Source organism: Phalacrocorax aristotelis, chromosome 3 (genome assembly GCF_949628215.1).
Source record: "Phalacrocorax aristotelis chromosome 3, bGulAri2.1, whole genome shotgun sequence".
NCBI classification, from domain to species: Eukaryota; Metazoa; Chordata; class Aves; order Suliformes; family Phalacrocoracidae; genus Phalacrocorax; species Phalacrocorax aristotelis.
In genome coordinates this window covers 107,457,482-107,472,684 of record NC_134278.1, presented here as the reverse complement: position 1 = coordinate 107,472,684, position 15,203 = coordinate 107,457,482, and the positions used below count along the sequence as shown (strand labels likewise).

At 37.4% G+C, this 15,203-nt stretch overlaps 1 protein-coding gene across 4 annotated transcripts in view; it reads right to left on the bottom strand.

Annotated features, from left to right (window-relative positions):
• Positions 1 to 461: 461 nt before the first annotated feature.
• The window catches only part of BICRAL (BICRA like chromatin remodeling complex associated protein), a 46,300-nt gene continuing 31,558 nt past the window's right edge, over positions 462 to 15,203 (bottom strand). For all 4 annotated transcript variants that reach the window (XM_075089005.1, XM_075089003.1, XM_075089006.1 and 1 more), the window contains exons 5-12: positions 13,247 to 14,947; positions 11,325 to 11,424; positions 10,321 to 10,418; positions 8,423 to 8,484; positions 8,153 to 8,298; positions 7,895 to 7,989; positions 6,310 to 6,412; positions 462 to 5,490 (exon numbers count right to left, since the gene is read on the bottom strand). In XM_075089005.1, coding sequence (XP_074945106.1) covers positions 4,688 to 5,490; positions 6,310 to 6,412; positions 7,895 to 7,989; positions 8,153 to 8,298; positions 8,423 to 8,484; positions 10,321 to 10,418; positions 11,325 to 11,424; positions 13,247 to 14,947 — 3,108 coding nt within the window. In that variant the 3' untranslated portion in view covers positions 462 to 4,687. The remainder of the gene's footprint in view (positions 5,491 to 6,309; positions 6,413 to 7,894; positions 7,990 to 8,152; positions 8,299 to 8,422; positions 8,485 to 10,320; positions 10,419 to 11,324; positions 11,425 to 13,246; positions 14,948 to 15,203) is intronic.

The window sequence follows — 15,203 nt, the reverse complement described above, 5'->3', positions numbered from 1 at the left end:
TGAAACTAGTTATTTTGGATAGATTTATCTCAATTTCCAGTACAGTAACTAGTTGCAAGACTAGTAAGCACAGAAAGACAAATGCTGATCCATAAATTATGAATAATTCAGTACACCCACCACTACTGCAATCTGAAATCTGCGTACAGTGCATTGTATCTGCGCACCACAGCTGCTGCTGTTCAGATCGTCACCAGAACTTATTTTCTGCAACCACTTTCTTTAACCAAAGTGACAGGTCACCCCCAAGTCATGAAGACAATTTCTTGCATTTCTTGAAGCTGACAAACACATCACTGTGAAAACTCCAGGAAAGAGTGTGTACAATTGTAAAGGAAAAATTTAAAGGCTTATAAAGAAAACACTTCCTGAAGAAGAGAGGAATTTCTCTAAGCTTTAGAATTACCTACCTTTCCTTGTGCCAAGCTTATTCTGGCAACTTTTTTTTTTTCTTTGTACGAATCCTCAAAATGAAAGTTGTTCTGACTTTCTTAAATAAGCTATGCATTAACATGCATGCTCAAACCTTCAGAAATTCTGCCCTGAATGTTGGAATAAATATAACAAACCCCACCATAAAAATGCTATTGAAAGGAAATTTTAAAAGTACACCATGTTCTTATAACGAAAAGATATTCTGAAGTCAAGATGGCTGCATGGTAAACTGTACATCAAATGGTTCCTAACCCAGAAAGTTTGCCTCGCAATTCTACAGGGATATGATAAAGAGAAAAAAAATTCCAAGATGCTTAGCTATCCTAATCCAGAGATTATAAAATAATATATAACTGATTTTATTAATGTTGTTACTGCCTGAATCCACGTGAGAAGCATTTGAAATGCATGTTTATTTTGTCTCATTGACAAAATAATGAATGCTAACCATAAAGGTTTCTACCTTGCAGCACTGCAGGCCCTACTCCAAGTTGAGAGGCAATGCACTTCATCAATCCTTTGTTTCCATAGCCTCCACAAATAAGAGCGTTGAAGTTCCAAGCATAAGGGCTTTACTAGATCAGAATCTCAGCATACTTTCTGAAAAACTTAATCACAGTAAGAAAAGATTCATCACCCCTCTAGAAGTAGGAAGAAGCAGTACATCGCCACCACTTGTAGAATCTTCTCACAGCCAGAAGGAAGGAATGGGAAATACTGCAAACACAGTGTGTGTGTCTGTATATATATATATACATACACAGGAAAGACAACTGGCACAGCTCAGAAACCTGTGGCATGAAGGAGGTGGGCAGCTGAGTAACAAAACCCCTCTCTTTTCTTGTATCTCCCCCACGTATCAGGAAGATGATGCCTCCTTCTTGTGAAAACACGCTGGAGAAGGAGCAGGTCTCAGCAACCTCACCATGGCAAGATTTCTAATGACAACACAGCAGGACCACTAGCAATCTTGTTACTTGGAGATCAACGTTACTATATGTAGTTATAATGCCATGTGAGCCAAGCCCTAAGAGCATATGTTCAGAAAGATTCATGAAGAGTAGAGGAAGATGGCCTACTAAGTATTTTAGAACAGGGCTGCATTATAAAAAGCACAGGAGTAAGAGTATTTTGCAACCATATCACTTAAACCAATCCTCTTTTGGAAATGTAAATGGTCAACTTGGTTAAATCAAGACAATCACAGATAGACATTTTTTCCCAAATCTTTGGCTGTATTGCAATGGTTGTTTCAATTTGTAATCTCCAACTAAACATTTCCTATCCATGGATTAACAATATATTTACTGACTTGTGTCTTTAACAGTATTTATCCAACATAACAAAATAAACTGCAATTTGTTATACTTTTTTTTTTACAAAACATTTTATAAATATTTTTACAAAATGTATACAAAGCAATTTCAAGTGAGACATACTTTACAAATGAAGGTATTTAAGCAAATAAAGTCCATACCACACTGACAATAAGTGACACATCCTCTTTAAGTGAAGTCAGTCTGTAAGGCCTCCCTAATCTAACAGATAAATTATACTAAAATCTTCAAAACGAACATAGTTTTCTTAATTGCCAGTTTAAAATTTGTTTTAATATTAGGCAGTATTAAATAACATTGAAATCACAATGCTGATCCAGCAAAATAATGAAAACATGTATAGAGTCATGCACATTCACAATACTTTGCTGGACATGAGCCCACATGATTAATAAATTCATACTTTTTTTTTTTAAGCACAACAAAAAATACAATTCTTTCATTTACTGCTTCACCACGTACCAGAATTCCCTCAGAATTAAATTCAAAGGAGTGACAACAGAACATCAACAATCTAAGATTAATCTTGCTTGGATTGTTCAATGGGTTCCTCTCGTAAGTAGTTCAGAGAAATGTGTCTGACCGAATCAGCCATGATCAATCACTTTTTGTAATTTGTCATTTTTTGTATGCCATCATCCCCCATCTCCAAACGAGACCCAACAGAAGACACATAGCCTGACACTTCACTGTGTGTTTGCTGTAGAGAGGCTGGAAACCCCAAACCCATTTTGAGGTGGTACAAAAAGCAAGTGAATCAATGAATGTGCAACTTTACTTTCTTTTCCCTATAGAAGAAAAATGTAACTAGTTAACATAGAGCTGTGTAACTTACCGTTTTCCTTCCTAGATAGTTTAGAATGATTAGATTTCCAGAATGATAAAATAAAATACGCATCAGGATGCACACCCATGAGCATATTATTAAATCTAAAAAGGCAATAGGTGAAGACTATATTGTCAGTTTTGCCAATAAGAAAACAACTAACCACCTGAGAGTCTATTCTATGGACACCTAACTAAAAATTTAAAACTGGCAATACTTATTATTACTTTCAATATTTTATACAACACTTGGGAATGTTAGGTTTTTACAAACATGTACTTTAAAATTGGCACAATTTTTTTAAATGGCAATTAGCAACATAGAAAACCAGTATTTCCATTCACTTTGAAGGGGAAGTTAATTTTAAGTGAGTTCACCTTTCTCACATTGCTTTCTAGGTTTGGTTTCCTTTAGTGGTCAGACAGCAGACTGTAGCTCAACACCGAGTTGCACTGTAATCTTCTACTGTCACCAGGATCTAATTCTGTCTCCTTTTGCACTATTCAGATGGACTGAATTACGTGACAGCAAAACCACCTGTTTTCTTTCCTGGCAATCTGACTGACAACCACAGCTTGTCACAACAAGCCTCTCTATGATGAATACTGCCATCAGCAAGTCTGGAAAATGGCTGGTAATTTTTCTAAGAAATTGTGGAGAAGGTCTGGGGGAGAACATGAGCATACCTTAGAAATCACAAAAGCTATATCCTCCTGAGCAGACATATGTACTATATGCACGTGACAGATGTCAGTGTACTTATGTGCACAAAAGCACTCATGACCAAAGTAAACTAGGAAAAAGCAGCATGGGCAGCAAAAAAAAAATAATCATAGATTAAAATAAATAAATAAAATAATAAGATTCTATCTTAACAACATGACAGCAAGCCAAATACAAACCATGCAATGGTTTCATTTGGCTCTACAATATGAATTAATAATTACACACTTTTTGATATGTTTAAACAATGGGATTGCTGATCGACTTTGGTCTGTACATATCTTGATAATTATGACTGCTACGGTGGATGAATGAACATTCTCTGACAGCAAAAAGCAAAAAAAAAAAAAAACACTGGCCTTTAAATTTAATTAGAGTAAGGCTAATGTCCTTTTAAAATATAAGCTACAAATATCATAACAGTTTTCAAATAAAAGTGCTTTTGACACTTGGTCTAAAAAAAAAAACAAACAACAAATAATAAAAAAACCAAAACATTTATACCACTTCAGAAAGACTCAAGGCTGACTACATCCAATTATAAAATGCAAAATCTCTTCCTCAAGAGTTAACATATATATGTATTATATATATAAATTCATGGCTCTATCATGGCCTCATCCTGTACACTTTGCCATTTACTGGCTTCCATTCTACCTTCCTTAGTCAAGCATTTATTACTTCATATCATGCCACTGTGACTAAGATCATATAATATCATCCCACAGACTAAAGTTACCCACTACAAATATATCATCAAGTACTAGTTTCTGCTCAGAAAGCAATAGAAAAGCACTTTAAGTTTAAATTATGAAGCCTTGTAAACACACTGATGATATCCTTCCAACTTAAGTATCCTAGAACACAGAATCATTAACAAAGCAAATAATCACTTCTGAATAGAGGTACAGTGGGTTTCCCAGGAAAAAGAAAAAAACAAAACAAAACACAACAAAAAAATTGATGATTTGTGGAAGAGAAGGGTAGGGGAGAATTGTTGCTTCCATCACTTTTTAAAAACATCTTCTTAATAAATATATCCTTTCAAATGACTGTGATTGTCAGTATATTACCGTACTACATAGGGCCTAACGACCTGCAACCTTGTTCTGCTGCAGTACCGCACAATTATCAAAAGCACTATCATAATAATACTTGAAATAGTAAGGCCCTAACAGACTGCATTCTAACAAGGATTAACTTTACTTGGATATCTCACTGTAACCACAATGAGTATTGCTCTCAAACACAGAACAGAATCTAGTTTAGAAAGGTTAACCTTAAATGCATGTCAGGCTGTACTTGTGGTGTCATTCACATTTGCTTCTGCTAAGAGAAACATAACTTGTCCATGGTACTCTAACTATTAACACTCTAAGATACTATTTACAGCTGCTTCTAAAATAGAGTCAGTTTCTACAATGCCTTCACTGTGGTCTGGAATAAATTTTTCCAGGCAGTTTTCCTGTGAAGCAATAGGTGAAAAATTAGGAAATTCTAATTCAACTGAGCCGCTACTTGTTGCCTCATTTTGTGGCTGTCTCCCAGCTTTTTTAAGTTCCAAGATGTTTTTAAATGTAGTTTCTAAACTCTTACTGAGCAGTACGTCTTGCTGGGATTCACCAGAGCCTTTCCTGTTATCAGCATGTAAAACCTCATTCTTTGGAGAGCTCCTCAGAGTTTTGTCTTGGAGGGAATTATTACATGTTACCTTTGAGAAAGACTGAACTGTGTTCCTTGATGTTTTATTGTGTGTTCCATGACTGCCTCTTGACACAGTTTTTGACAATTCTTCAGAACTCGAAGAATTCTCGGTGGACTTGGCAAGATCTTTCCCAGCCATCTTTTCTTCAGAAAGGGCCACGTATTGGCTCTCAGAAGAACAATTAGCTTTTTCAAACTTTAAAGCTTTAGTGAGGCTCTCCGATTTTTTAGTAGAAGCTGTTCCTTCTTGTGGTGTCAGAATGTTGTTAGGCACTAGAGGAAGTTTACTGTGATTCGTGGACTCTGCTGAGCTGGATTTTGGTCGGTCTCTAGCTTGGGTTTTGGTAGTCTGACTTCGAGAAGGTAATGTTTTGCTAGGCTGATGGTCACTTTTGCTGGACTGTGCTTCTTCAGCTATTTTATCAAATTGTTTGGCAGAACAACAAAAATCGGCCTGATAACCATCTGAAAATTAAGTAACAACATTTTACTTAAACTACCTATACATCAAAATAACACACTCCAATGTAGTTTCTGAGGATAAAAATTCAAATAACATCCACAGCCTACAGATTCATGTCTTTAAGAGACATACACATGCTTAAGTGTTCTGCTGCATCTGGTGTAGGCGATGATCACCTAATCAGCATACTATGCATGTGCATGTACTGCAAAACCAGGCTCAGGGCACTTCCTAGCATTCTAAATATGCAACTATGGTATCTAGGAGACTAATACCTTTTCAATACATCCTCTGGTTATCTTTTAAAATATGCAGAATATGCAGAACATTTAAGCAAACAGTAACTATTACCTCACACAAATAATCTGTTTCTTGTTGCTATGTTCAATAACAGCCTGGTTAAAAATGCTGCCATTTTAAGTGGCCATGATGTTCCAAAAGCAACACTTTGTTACGATGAACAAGAGTATTCATGCTTCATACAGCAGTGTTCTTTCTGACTGCCAGCAAACTTACAGATTCTTCCCTACTTGAATTGAGACCGTGCAGAAGTCATGACTATTGTCAAAAGAAATTCAGAAATATTTCTCTGCCGAACAGGCCAAATATATTCCCCCGCCCCCCCCGATAACTGCCTTCAACCTTACAGTGTCTCTAGATTGCTGAATTTAGGAGTTACTAAATTTTAACTTGCAACTGCTTATTCAGTATTTCGATTACTGGAATCTCTAGCCATCAGTGCCTCACTGTGGCCACAACTATTTTTAAACACACTGTATTTATGCTGCTTTGGTAAGATTCAGAAGTTAAGCATTACTTACCAGGATCCACTAGTGCAAGACGCTTATCCCGGGTCAGAGACGCCCTTTCTTCCTGGTTAAACATCCTATCAATCATAACCATTTCTGCAGAGGGATTTATCCGCTGCAGGAAAAGGAAAAAAACCAACCATCTCTGTTGTCATTCATATCTTGGTACCAAATAAAAACATTTATAGCTTAGGTACTTTTCAGAGAAAAAGAATGTCTTTCATTAGATATTTGTGGAGAATGTTCACAGTTCCGCAACAGGTTCAATGATCTTAATTGACTGCGACCCCAACCACTACTGAAATTCAACCATAAAATATTATTAACATTTTATGGAACATTTTATTTGTTAAAGATTTTAAAACAAGGAATTACTATTCCAATTGCAAGAACTTTTCAGGGCTATTCCTACCACTGTACACTATTTTTTTTACATTATACAGTACATTTCTCTTTTAGAAAGAAAACCAGCATGATGGGACCCCCAATCATGTTGCTTCTTCCCTGCACTTCTCACCCATCCCTCTAACTAATTGGTGCTGAGTTGCATTTTGCTCACAGTGCCTTGATGCCAGGTAGATCCATCCATCACAGAAGAAAGTTCACTGGCTACTAAGTCACAACACAGGCAACTAGTTCCAAACCTGAACACTATGTGAAATAATGTCTTCAAAATGACTGAATGGGATTTACCATACAACATACCAGATATTGAAAGAACAGATTTTAACCTCCATCCTCCCTTTCCACCTGCAATTACTTGCAAATATTTGACGGTTAGTATCTTTTTTAATGGGACTGCTAGATTCCAAAACCATATTAATCCAAACACTTATATTACGTATTCCTGTCTCTAAAGCAGAGTAATTTAAATGTCTACTATGCTCAAATTCAGAACTTCTCCAGGCTTGAAAACTAGCATGTCTGAAGCCACAATGACATTTCTAGACCCTTGTAAAATACATTCTTAAAGTAACTTTGTCAGATTTCTTTTTACCTCATGCCTTGGACTGTGAAAGCACTTAAATCAGAAGCATTTCTGATGAAAATGTGAGGCTCTACCTAGCTTCTAAGGAGAAGCAATGATTTCCTGAATAGTAATATGATTCAGCTCCTATTATAACATGGCTGGATGCCTCTGAACGGCGCTTTTCAACATTCTTTCAGGCGCTATCATCCACAGAAATACACCGCAATCACCTGCCTGACTACCACTGCCTGTTCAGTGCAAGAGCGAAGTATAAGCAGACGGCAGGAGTTCATGTCTCTTAAACGTCCACAGAACTTATATGTAACAGCACCCTTACTTCAGTGGTATGTGAAATACAAACTCAACCCATTTCACTGAATTTAAGATGTGTGCATCTGTACAAGTTGGCCACTGAGATCGCTGGTGAAATAACAAGTACACTGGCTACATATATATGTGTATGTATCTCTAAACCCTTCGTGTATGTATTTATCACCTTCATAAGGCAATAAATAATATCAACAAAATGAACTGTAATGTTAGCTCTCACCTTCCTTTAGACATACTTTTTTAACAAACTGAATCACATCCTATAAACATAACATGTACCCGGGTTATACACCTTACCATTGCATCTTCTATAAGCAAACATCTGTATTTGTTCAGCATAGCCTGTGTCCTCTTCAGAAGCTGTGTAGCTACAGATTCAAATTCACTGTCCACTAGAAAGACAAGAGTATACTTTCAAATACTGTTCTTCAGTAACCAGAAGGTTCAGTAACCTGCACAAATTTAAAAATGTTCCCTTTCTTATTGCTCTTACATAAAGAAGTCTTTCAATACATTGATTACAAACATACTGCCAATTTTTAAAAAGAAAACTACCTTTTCTTAAGTCTTCCTCTGTTGGCAGCGATCCCTGGCACACATGGTATGAAAGGAGTCTCTGAACTGCATCATTTAATGATCTGAACCGACTTTTATCTGGTGTCACAGCATGCACCTGATCCTTCTGTAATTGCTGTAGAATACTGCAACGAGAATTAATGATATATAATTAACAGATACTCTGACAGAAGTTTATACATTAACAAAAACTAAAAAGAAATGAAGGTTAGAGGAAATATCTGCAACAAAAAAATAAGAATGACTTACAAAGCTCCTTTAGTTAACTGTTTAGCAGCAGGCCTTTTCTGTCCGACTAAATGACCATCCACCTAAGTTCAAAATAGACAACAAATTACAATATATCCCCTTCTTTGCAAAGCCTAAGTTTCAGCATTTATTTCTGCCAATGAAGTGTATCACCAATACTAAGTGTAACCACAGTGTAAGTATAAACGCTTTCAGTTATCTGCTATTTTCACGGGGCACTATCGATGAAATAGAGAAGTCGCTTCTCTTACATAAACTAAAGGTTTGAAATGTTGTTTGTAGGCAGATTCCACTGTAATGCATATACATACTTCACTACGAAAAAAGTTGGTTATCAAATTTAGCAGGTGAAAAGGTACAACTAAAAACTCTTCCAGAGAAATCTGCTCTCAAAAGCTGTTTCTGCATTTTCTCAGCTGATGTCATTTGCCTGATTTTGACAGATTAGAGTATCTGTTGGGAAATCTGGCTAAGGTTGTTTTCTTAAATTCTCAAAAGCCATGGTGGCTGGATGGGGGGTGAAAGTGGTTCTAGGAATTCTGTTTCAGTGTTGATGCTATTGATACAGCCATCAGGTAGATCCACATCACCTTCTCCTTTCCTTAGACATTTATGAAGCCAAGGTTTTTAAGGGAACACTGTCCTAAGTTGTGAGGCTCTCTGAGGTGGTAAAGGCTCATGTTCCTACTGTATGAGGCATCACTGCAATCCAAGTATTCTCCGAAGAAGTAATTCTGGATCAAAGAGTCTTTGTTTAATACAAAGGTTTTGGATATTTTTAGTCAACTAGTCCTACTAATAAAATTTGTCACAGAGCAATAGTTACTTGTGATTTTAAAAAAAGATCTTTTCAACTACAACATGGTTAGAAGGAACAAAAAAGCATGTGGTACAGAGCATCCTTCTTAGCCAAGTAGGAGCAGCATGAAGCAGGCGTGCTGTAACGGTACTTCCTAGCCAAAAAATCTCTAGCTTCAGATCATAAAAAGTATTCAGTGCCACAGGAGAATGAACATCTGACCAACAATTACAAAACCAGGCTAAACTCAGAACTGAGCATTACTTTGGGTATCTTCTGCTCTGCCTGTACATCAGTAAGACAAGGAAAACATTCATGTTGTACTACATTGACAAATACATTTACAGCAAGGAACAAAAATTCTAAATCAGATCCTCCCCCGTTTTCTTCTGTGATTGTGTAGTTTGGTTCCATCCACAACAAAGCCCACACTTTCAAGCCTACTTCAAACCCTCGCTTCTCGCCCTCAGATACTCAAGTCCATGAATGTAATAATTGTCTTCCCCCTCCAGAAGTTCTTGTATTCCCCCTCCAAAAAAGCTGGCCTCCCCTTCCAGTCTCAAACCCTGGACTTAGCATTAAAATTTTTGTACACAGTTGCCATACATAGGAGAACTTTTGGTGGGTTTAAGAAAAGGAAAAAAAAAAAAAAAACACCAAACCCATGCACACTGGGGAAAGACGACAATGCAGTAAAGAATAAAACAAAGACCAGATGGAATTCTTCTGGTACTTCTCACAAACTATCCCCTCCCAATCAGGCAGAGAACAGCTGAGTTTGTAGGAAGTAATGATAAGAGTAGGTCTAACTTATGTCCAGCTCAATGAAGAGCTGCTACATCATATGAAATTATCTTCAGGGAGCAGTACAGTCAAACTCCACTTACTGAATGAAATCTCAAAACAGCATTCAGAATTTCAATTTGCAAACTATTCAACGTTTATTATGTCAAGGTAGAATCTGCCAAGGTCAAGTGAATTCATATACTCTAAAACGCACCTGCAAGGACTCCTAGATTATTAACACAGAGTTGAACCTTCCATAACTTCACTAGAATTTTAAGGGAAAAGGAGACATATAAATAAAAGTATTCTTTACCTGTATATTCTGTTGAACTGATGATGATCCCATTACTTTTTCTTGTGGCTGTGCAGTTCCTAGAGATTGCTGTACGATTTTTCCTCCAGAGTCCTGTCCTATAAAAAATACATTAAAAAGACTGTCATCCTAAGCAAGAACAAAATAATGTCATGTACCTATCCTGATCATTTTAGTTGAGTTTTTAGCTTTTAGGAGAAACATACATATCTCATATACTTAAAAGCATTAGTGCAACTACCCTGTGGAGAAACTGGCTCATAAAACTGAAACCGGACTGATATTTTGTACTGCAAACTACAAAAATCCTCAGATATAAATAATCTCCTACCATAGTACTGCAATATAAGCAGAAACTCAAGTACCATAAGTATAGTGTCCCAACAATTTACTGAAAGTCACACAGTACATTTTATCAAGCTTTTCAATACTGACCCTCCCTCAAGCATATAAACCCAAGTTTTCTAGAGCTCCTGAAATACTTAAGACAGCAGGCATCATTGGTTTTTTCCCCTACATTTTATATACAGGCAGACTTCCTTCAATTACCTTGCTCAGGAATTCACACAGCACCTTATCAGCCACGCTACACTACAACCCCTACAAATAAGAACTCCCACCGCCCCCCCGAAAAAAACATAGAAAAAACAGAATTTTTAGCCGATGTCATATTTTGAAAATGACTTATTTCTGTTTTCCTAAGCTGAAAAAAGGTAAGAAAAATGAAAGAAGGTACAATTTTGGATTTTATAGAGGGAAAAAATAATGGCTTATTGTGGAGATTCAACTTTTCACTCTACAAAATGAAATGCTGTGGTTGAGAAAAATAAAAGCGCACATTCAATACTGAAAAATTTAGTTTGCAATCTTCTAAAAACAAAATTCTGATAAACTTAGGACCCTATCAGTATGAGCCATCAATGCAAGCCTGACACATCAAAGAAGAACCAATTTCTGTTGCTGGAGAAAATCAAGAAAATGATTTTAAGAAGACCTTAGTTGACCTGATAGTGTGTTGCTCAGAAGACTTGTTAGCTGAGGCTGTCTCAAATTATCCTGTGTCTTCGATGCAGGAACTGGTGACATCTGGTTCATAGCTTTTTTCTGTGCCACATACATTAAAAAAACAAAAACAAAAAGCACCACAGAGTCAAATATTTACTGAACTTAGTGAAAGCTGTAACAAAGAGAAAAACAAAAAAAAAAAGGGCAACTAAAACTCATGCTACATTAAAATTCAGCTCTACACATCCTCTTTCAACCTCCAACTCAGAAGTGGTGAAATTTCAGACATCTCAATTCCTCTTAAGTTCAAGAATTTTATAAAAGTAAATCAGAGAGGAACAGAAATTACACTACCCGCTCAAATATACACCAGTTACATTCTAGAAGAACCATGATCTACCACTACAAGTGGCTCTTACAAAACTCAGCTTTTGAGAGTCTCAAAACTGCAACATGACTAAAGAAGCTGTCCCCACAACAGTGGAACAAACTGTCCAGTGTTTAGTGACTAAATGGTACATGGTTTACCATACAATACTTAAAATGCAAGTATAAACAAACAAAAGATTCTAGTAAACAGCAGAATTTGTCCTCTGTAGTTCCCATTTTCAGCTTTGAAATTTCAGCACAAAACCAAAATGATCTTTTACAGCCATGAGAAATATTATGCTTTTATAACTGCTGAAACTCACTGACCCAGCACATATCCTACAAATAGGAAGATGTAGACACGTGAAGAGACGGTCAGGCACGCTTCAAATTACTCATCTGCAAACAAAATGTTACAACCTGTGCCAGTAGTTTTGGCAAAGACTAAAAATGTGGTTCTACATGTTTGCCCTTATTTTCTGAATACATGTTATTTTCTAAGATGCATTATTTCATTGCCCATTTTGGTCTCGTTTAAAAAAAATCCATTAGACCTCTGGGAAAGGAGAAAGATCTAAGCTAATTAGCGCAAACACATTCTGAGACAGTTGCTATCAGTATTTTGTAATGACCAAGGGAAAAAAAAAACAAAAGCAAAAAAAGGACGGAAGTGGAATAATAGCTTGTTGCTAATTGTGTGACAAGTCACTGAGCTGTGGCAGAGTTTGGAAGTTCACTTCTGCAAGCAAACTTGAGTTGAATATATCCTGCTGCTACATCAACTGGACAAAAAAAAGACCAGTTCTCACCTTAAAAGTAAATTCAGAAATTATTTTTTAATTATTACTAAGTAGACCTCTTCTTAGAGAAAATATTTTTTAGATGTTAAGCTTTTACAAACAGCTTTAAAAGGTATTTTCTTATAAGGATTCTAAGAAACACCTCTTGCCTTGTCTTTGCTTCAAATCTGAAAGCTTCTAACTGCTTCAGACACACAAAACGACAGTGGAAAATGCTAAACAGGTTAAGTTTTAACAGACTGATTTTGTATGGCAAATAATAAAGAGAAACCCAAGAAACCTTTTCATCTCTAATTTGAGTAAGTCAAACCTTGAAAACGCATGCATAGGTTTTAGTGAGGTCAAAAGACTTGCAAATGTTAAGAATGTACCTGAGCCTTTACATCTAGCTCTACGGTAAGATTTTCAGGAGAGCCCACGGTTGTATGGGCTTACAACAACCATTACTTTAAATGGGAGCAGAAATACATCAGTGCTAAGCAATTCTGAAAATATTACTATAAGTCACCAAAAAATCTTCTGAATTAATGAAAGCGACGGACTCATTCACTCGACAAAAGACCTTGCAAAATACCGAGTGAAATTATGTCCCTGAGTTACAGTAATTTTCAGCAGTTCCACAGTATTTGTAACAATACAAACCAGCAAAATTAACGTCCTCTGTATTAACACCAACTTCTGTACTTTGCTAACCAGATTTCAGCATAGCTTAGAAGCACTTCTTTGGCTACACTCTCAAGCAGCTTTCATACCTGACCAAAGGTGAACTGTTGTTGTGTTACTCCAACTGACGTGTGACTAAAGGTGCTGATAGATTTGGAAGAGGATGCTGGAAGACGATGTGATGCACTGACAGGAACTTGAGTTCTGTTCTGCGTGAGCTGATCTCCAGTAAAGTTTCCTCCTGATGCAGCAGACTGAACTGATGGTCCCAAGCTAGGATGTACTGAACCAGAAGAACTTGCGACAGCAAATCGATTAGAAGCTGATGTATTTGAGACTGTAGACTGCCCAGGTGACATTGCAGTAAAACTCGATCTACCTTGAGGAACATTAGCTTGACTGGGTGACAAATGCAACACCGTTGGTGATGCCTGCTGCAGTGGCACCTGTCCACCAACAATTTGTGAAGTTCCATGATTTACTATAACTTGGTTTCCAGGAGCCGCGAATGTCTGGCCCGAAACAAGCTGAACAGCTGTGTTCTGATTATTTAGCATCTGTCCTGAATACGACTGGTTGGCCCTCAGCATGTTTGTAGAGTTCCTGTTGAGCATCACATGCTCAGCAGACACTTGGCTAGGAACCAGCTGGGAAGGCTGAGTCTGAAGAAGTTGTCCATTTATGGCCTGGACATGATGAACTGAATTAGAATTAACAGACAAACTTGTAGGTATGAGAAACTGGTTTTGAGGTGCATGAGGCTGTCCCATAGGAGAATGGATAACAATACTACCTCCAGCATTGCTAACTGTCTGAGGTGTTACTGATTTTCTCGTATTTTGTTGATTAACAATATTAACAGACATATGAGGACCAACTACTGAACTCTGAGGTGAGTTTGCAGAAGCAAACGGAATCCCTTGCTGTACGTGATGTTGCTGTATTCCCAAGCTGTTCACATTGTAAGCAGGCTGCTGACCCATCTGGATAGGCTTTGGTTGGATATTAATAGGAACTTTGTTAGAGTTTGGTGCCAAACCCCTTTGAATGATGATATTATGGACAGGCAATGACGTCTGAAAATTTGTGCTGTTAAACGGTACGGTTACAGGTTGTGCTACTGGACTTGAATTTGAGTTACCAAACAGTGAGTTACCATTTGGAGTTTGTCTATGAACCAAGAGGCCACTACTCATGTTTGCAGGCGTTTGTTGACCATTGCCTTTCAGTATTATCTGAGATCCATCAAGGTTATTAATGGTCATCATGGAAGGCTGATTACTAAATGAACCAATTAGCTGTATCTGCCCAGAACCACTAATCTGGCTGCTATTAGACAAATGCTGGCTGGGAACACTAATTCCGACGTGTTGCATAAAGCCATGTTGCACACCGACTGTATTGCTTGCAAAAGATGCTCCAACAGGTTGCTGTACCACTTGAGTAACTCCTATAGGTTGCAACGTCTGACCTGAGTAATTAGAAACATTAGAAGCCTGAGTAAAGGATGCTGATGAAGAAGGATGAAGCTGAGCTTGTGCAAACTGTTGGCTAGAACCTACACTGGCATCCAAATATGCCTCTTCCGCCAAAGTCTGTTCAGTAATATTGGCCTCCTGCAAGGACTTCTGAAGAATATCAAAAGGCTGATCCTCCGTAAGATCAGGTAAAGGAGAAGATACAAGTTCATCTTCAAGAAACTGAAGGCTACTGGACAGCTGCAGTCCATCACTAGGCCCCTCTCCAAGCTGACCGCTTACGCCTTTCACAGACGACTTGGGATCAGTGTTCTGAAATGCAAAACAAGACATCAATCATTTTCAGACATTCCAAACTCTACCTTGTTTTCCCATTAGGCTTTTTTCCACACAAGCAAGTTTTCTTTACGAAGTTGTATTCTTTACATAGTATCTATAAAAGATGACATACATCCTATACAGTGGGCGAGCATAAACGTGTGCATAACATCCCACTCGTGCCCTCATAACAGACTGCTGGAGACACTACTCTCCTTTCACTTCTCAAATCTCCCAATTCTACAGCACT